This window comes from Trypanosoma cruzi, genomic scaffold (genome assembly GCF_000209065.1).
Source record: "Trypanosoma cruzi strain CL Brener 1047053516511 genomic scaffold, whole genome shotgun sequence".
NCBI lineage: Eukaryota > Euglenozoa > Kinetoplastea > Trypanosomatida > Trypanosomatidae > Trypanosoma > Trypanosoma cruzi.
Genome location: NW_001849397.1, coordinates 1 through 5,312, shown reverse-complemented (window position 1 = coordinate 5,312; position 5,312 = coordinate 1). Strand labels below are relative to the sequence as shown.

General features: G+C 52.2%; 1 protein-coding gene across 1 annotated transcript, besides 7 other annotated features; it reads left to right on the top strand.

Moving 5' to 3' along the window:
* Window positions 1–5,312: a sequence feature (areas not merged during assembly with more than two copies in the genome that could not be assigned to a particular haplotype).
* On the top strand, window positions 754–3,135 carry Tc00.1047053507879.10 (trans-sialidase, putative; the record flags this gene model as incomplete). The annotated part of the gene is made up of 1 exon (XM_799046.1): window positions 754–3,135. The coding sequence occupies one exon, from the start codon at window positions 754–756 to the stop codon at window positions 3,133–3,135; it is 2,382 nt and encodes a 793-aa protein (XP_804139.1).
* Window positions 3,299–3,360: a sequence feature (A-rich).
* Window positions 3,941–3,979: a microsatellite.
* Window positions 4,021–4,041: a sequence feature (AT_rich).
* Window positions 4,692–4,879: a repeat region.
* Window positions 4,879–5,312: a repeat region.
* Window positions 4,882–5,312: a microsatellite.

The following is a 5,312-nucleotide window of genomic DNA, read 5'->3' as shown; positions in this document are numbered from 1 at the left end:
TGAGGCGCCGTGTCATGGCTGTCTGAGGAATCGCTTCCGCGTGTGGCTCTTTGGGTGATTGCTCGCTCCGTGTGCGTTGTGTGCCGGCAGCGGGCTGTGGCCGTATCTCGTTGCCGTGGGATTGAACCGGAGGCGGTGGCGGTGTGTCTCTTCTCCTCGTCGTCCATTGGTGGGTGGTGGCTGGCGGTGTGTGCGTTTGTTGTGTGGAGGGCCGAATCTTCTCACCCGCGGACTGGCAGCGCTGCAATGGTGTGTTTGTGAGGGCTGGTGTGGAGTTGCCGGCCAGGGCGATGACCGTGGCGGTGCTTTTCTCGCCTAGTGTTTGTTTCTTTTGTGTGTGTTTGTGCTGCTTTTTGCTTTTCCCCCCTCTCACCCTCTTTTCCTGTGTTCCTGCGTGGAGTGGCCGCATGCTTACCGGGCCATGTTGATCGTGAGTGCCTCTTGACGGCATCCATTCATTTCTTACTGTCTCTCCGTCTGTAATTCCCTGTTGGGTGTGAGGCGTGTTGCATCGCTTGAGGGCTGGCCCGCACACACCGACGGCCTGCCCTGACGCCCGCGATGGCCGGTGCGGAGTGGCGGTGCTCGCTGTCTCACCTCTTTACTTGGCTTGTTTTCCCTTTTCCCTCTACCTCTTGAACACAGACACGCTAGGAAAGAAAGCAAACAAGCGCTAATCGCTACTGTGAAATTCAGAGGCTTTGAAAGGACCAACAGCACACACACACACCGCACCACACACACATATTTTACATGCTCTCACGTGTTGCTGCAGTGAAGGCACCCCGCACACACAACCGTCGCCGCGTGACCGGATCCCGCGGAAGGAGGAGGGAAGGAAGAGAGAGTGAGCCGAAGAGGCCCAACATGTCCCGGCATTTGTTTAATTTTGTGATTCTGCTGCTCCTCGTCACGACGATGTGCTGCGCCACCTGTAGAGCTACGCCTGCAAAGGAGAATGATGGCAACAGTGATTTAAGAGGTGTTCAGGAGCTGCAATGGGTCGATCTGTTTGTGCCGCAGACGACGCAGGTGCTGCCGAAGAAGGGGACTGGCTCAAGTGGGAGGGATTCATTTGTTTCACCCTCTCTCGTCAGTGCTGGTGGAGTAATTGCTGCTTTTGCTGAAGGTCGCATGATGGCCGAATATGGCACTAATGATGTACCAATTAAGCACTTTTCTTCAGAAGTTGTTGCGGAGTACATCGACTCTGCGTGGGAATGGCCCACTCTTGTTGAAAAGGTCAAAAAGGATACATGGAAGCCACAAACTGTGCTTGGTAAAGCGGGGGGAAAGGAGAGTTTGGATGTTGTGCGCCACCCCACAACAACGATGAAGGACAACAGAGTGTTTCTTCTTGTGGGAAGCACTGCCTTGTCCCCTGTAAATGGGAGTTGGAAAGAGGGCAGCCTGGAACTAAAACTGGTTGTTGGTGAGGTCACGAAGCCTTCTGCGGACAGCGAGCCGAGTGAGTGGATCAAATGGGGCGAAGTTCAATCGCCGGTGCAGCGGACTACTTTAGCTGCTCAAGGAAGAAAATTGACGGAGTTCATTGCTTCTGGTGGCTCAGGTGTTCTGATGGAGGATGGCACGATTGTGTTTTCTCTGATGGCGATGAATGAAAAAAATGATGGCGTTTACTCCATGATTATTTACTCGAAGGACAACGGCAGTACCTGGTCGCTCTCAAACAGTGTTTCCCCTGCGAAATGCGGTTCACCCCGCATCACCGAGTGGGAGGGATCACTTCTCATGATTGTTGACTGCGAGAATGGCCAGAGGGTGTACGAGTCGCGTGACATGGGGACAGCGTGGACGGAGGCCACCGGGATACTTCCAGGCGTGTGGGCCAAACCCCAACCAGAAGACTCCAAGAATTTAAGCCTGCATGTGGAGGCCCTCATCACCGCGATCATTGCGGAAAGGAAGGTCATGCTGTACATTCAGAGAGGGTACGCGTCGGTGGAGAAAAGGGAAAGAGCGCTCTACCTTTGGGTCACGGACAACAACCGCTCGTTTTATTTTGGACCGGTTGGCATTGACACCGCTGTGAGGTGGGAGTTCACCAGCAGCCTGCTGTACTCGGGTGGCAATCTGCATCTTTTACAACGGAGGGACAACGATAAAGGCGGCGTTATTTCACTTTCCCGCCTGACAGAGGAACTGAAGGAAATCGAGTCCGTCCTTAGCACTTGGTCGCAAAAGGACGTTTTCTTTTCCAACCTGTCAATACCCACGGCGGGTCTGGTGGCAGTTTTGTCAAACGCATCGGTCAGTGATGGCACGTGGAACGACGAGTACCTTTGTCTGAATGCAACGGTGACGAACGCGACGAAGGTCGAAGATGGATTTCAATTGACGGAGCCTGACTCCGGGGTAATGTGGCCCGCGAACACTCGGGGTGATAATGTGCGTCATGTGTTTTTGAGCCACAACCTCACACTTGTGGCGTCGGTGACCATCGAAGTGGCTCCGAGTAATAACACTCCTCTACTGGGTGCGACGTTGGGGGACGCTAATTCCCCGCTTACCATGGGAATCTTGTATACCGCGGATAAAAAGTGGGTGACGATGTTCAACGACAAGACAACAGAAAGTGGCACTTGGGAGTCGGGGAAAGAATACCAAGTGGCACTCATGCTGCAAGGCAACAAGGCCTCTGTGTACATTGATGGCCAGTCGCTGGGAGAAGAGGAAACGTTGTTAACAGCTGAGAGACCACTTGAGCTCGCAGTCTTTTGCTTTGGCGCGTGCGAAATTCACAACTCTCCTGTGACGGTGAAGAACGTCTTTCTGTACAACCGCCCACTGAATTCCACTGAGATGACTGCAATCAAGGACAGGAAACCCGTTTGGACGAGAGCTCCGGAACCACAAGCGGGAGATGTTCCTCAAACCATCGCATCTGCTGTGTCTGGCCCAGAGAAAAATTCCGCAGCTCCAGCGGTGCCCATGACATTGAACCCCCATGCAGTTAAAGAAGTGAGTGAGGGTGGAGCGGCAAAGAAGAATACCTCTTGGACTGAGGGCGTACAATTCGTTGTGCAAGAGGTGAGCTTGAATTCTGCTGGGAGCGGACTGCTGCCATCGTTGCTTCTGCTTCTGCTGGGGCTGTGGGGCTTTGCGGCTGCGTGAGGAGTTTGCGGCCTCAGCGTGGAACACTTGCGCCCCAACCCCTGCACCGACACTCACACACACCGCTAGGAATATATTTTACGCCGAGGAGAATAATTTGTTTTTGTTTTCTTTTAATGTTTTTCATTTTTCCCTTGCTGATTTAGGGCAACCACTATGAGCGTTTTTTTTTTTCGGCTTTTAATTTTTTTTCTTTTCTACTCTTCCCTCTTTTAATTGTTTCTTGCTGCACTCTTCCTGTGAGGGGTGCCGTGTGTTTCCCGCCCAACTGCTCCACTTGCACACCCACCGACACGCTCATGACGACGGCCCTGCGCGCCTCGCCTGATGCACGCATGAGGAGGGCCGCGACGAACGGCGCGCTGAGGGAGCCGTGACGTGTGGGCGTGCGACGAGGGCCGGTGGGGCGGAGCACACATTTCTTTCCTTTTTTTTTTTTTTTGCGGCCAGGGCGGGCAGACACTCGTAGCGCCACACACACAGCCACAACCTGCCGCTTCTTTAAGTTTTTTTTTGCGTTTTTTTTTGCTACGCTCACTCTCCCGATGGAGTGACGCGACTCCCGTTGTGTTTGCGTGCTTCTCTCAGTCCCCGCACACACACGAGTGACTGTGCTCTGCGGGCCGCACTCGCACGCCGATGAGAGGGCTGAGGGGAGCAGCAACACGCAGATGACCCCATGAAATATAGACGATGTGCGAACACACAGAGGGTCAGACGGTTGAAAAACATTTAACTATTTAATTTTTAATTTGCGGGCAAAATATACAAAAAGTTTGGTAAGAGCACACGGCAACCAGGTGAATTTTTTTTTTTTTTGTGGTTTTTCTTTTCTTTTTTTTTTCATTTGTGTGTGTGTGGAACAGTAATAGAGGACGAGTTTTGTTTTTTTTATATAATTATTTTGTGCGAGGGGGGTTAATATATGATGAAAGGGAATTGTTTTTTCTAATTATTTTAAATAAATCTTGTATGAATTGCCGCTGCTTTGTCTGCAGTGCAATATCATGAGCTTGAGCAGCCTTTTTCTCTTTATTTCTGCCACGCACCTCTGCTGTACATTTTTGTTTGTGCGTTCCTTCACATGCTCTGCTCCTCTTTTACTTCTTTGCTTCGTGTGTCTGCAGGCACACACAACCACACAAAATGCACATTGCAGTCGATTTGGATGCTTTTTTTTAGTGCGTGCGGGTGGCTGCCGCCTCTTTCTGTGGGCATGAAGCGAGGAGAGGAGAGAGGGAGCGAACGGCGAGCCACTTTTCCTGCAGGCGTGATGCGCCACCTATGACCGCTTTGAGTCGGGCACCAAATCCCATTGTGGGTGAAATTTCTGGAAATTTTGTTGCCGCGTCATGGATGGATGAGGAATCGCTTCTGCGTGTTGCTCATTGGGTGATTGCTCGCTCCGTGTGCGTTGTGTGCAGGCAGCGGGCTGTGGCTGTATCTCGTTGCCGTGGGATTGAACGGGAGGCGGTGGCGGTGTGTCTCTTCTCTTCCCCGTCCATTGTGTGTGACTGCTGGCGGTGTGTGCGTTTGTTGTGTGGAGGGCCGTCTCGCAGTTTACGCAGACAGTGAGGCACAACTGCTGTGAAGCGCCGCATCTTTTCAGCATGGACTTATTGCCGTTAAGCAGTGTGTTTGACCACGTTTTTCGTGATGTGCACGAGCGCTGGGCGTGTTTTGCCGGAGCGTAGGGTGCGACCATCTGCCATGGCCAATTTGTATGGTTGAGCGCGTGTGTGCGGGTTAGGGTTAGGGTTAGGGTTAGGGTTAGGGTTAGGGTTAGGGTTAGGGTTAGGGTTAGGGTTAGGGTTAGGGTTAGGGTTAGGGTTAGGGTTAGGGTTAGGGTTAGGGTTAGGGTTAGGGTTAGGGTTAGGGTTAGGGTTAGGGTTAGGGTTAGGGTTAGGGTTAGGGTTAGGGTTAGGGTTAGGGTTAGGGTTAGGGTTAGGGTTAGGGTTAGGGTTAGGGTTAGGGTTAGGGTTAGGGTTAGGGTTAGGGTTAGGGTTAGGGTTAGGGTTAGGGTTAGGGTTAGGGTTAGGGTTAGGGTTAGGGTTAGGGTTAGGGTTAGGGTTAGGGTTAGGGTTAGGGTTAGGGTTAGGGTTAGGGTTAGGGTTAGGGTTAGGGTTAGGGTTAGGGTTAGGGTTAGGGTTAGGGTTAGGGTTAGGGTTAGGGTTAGG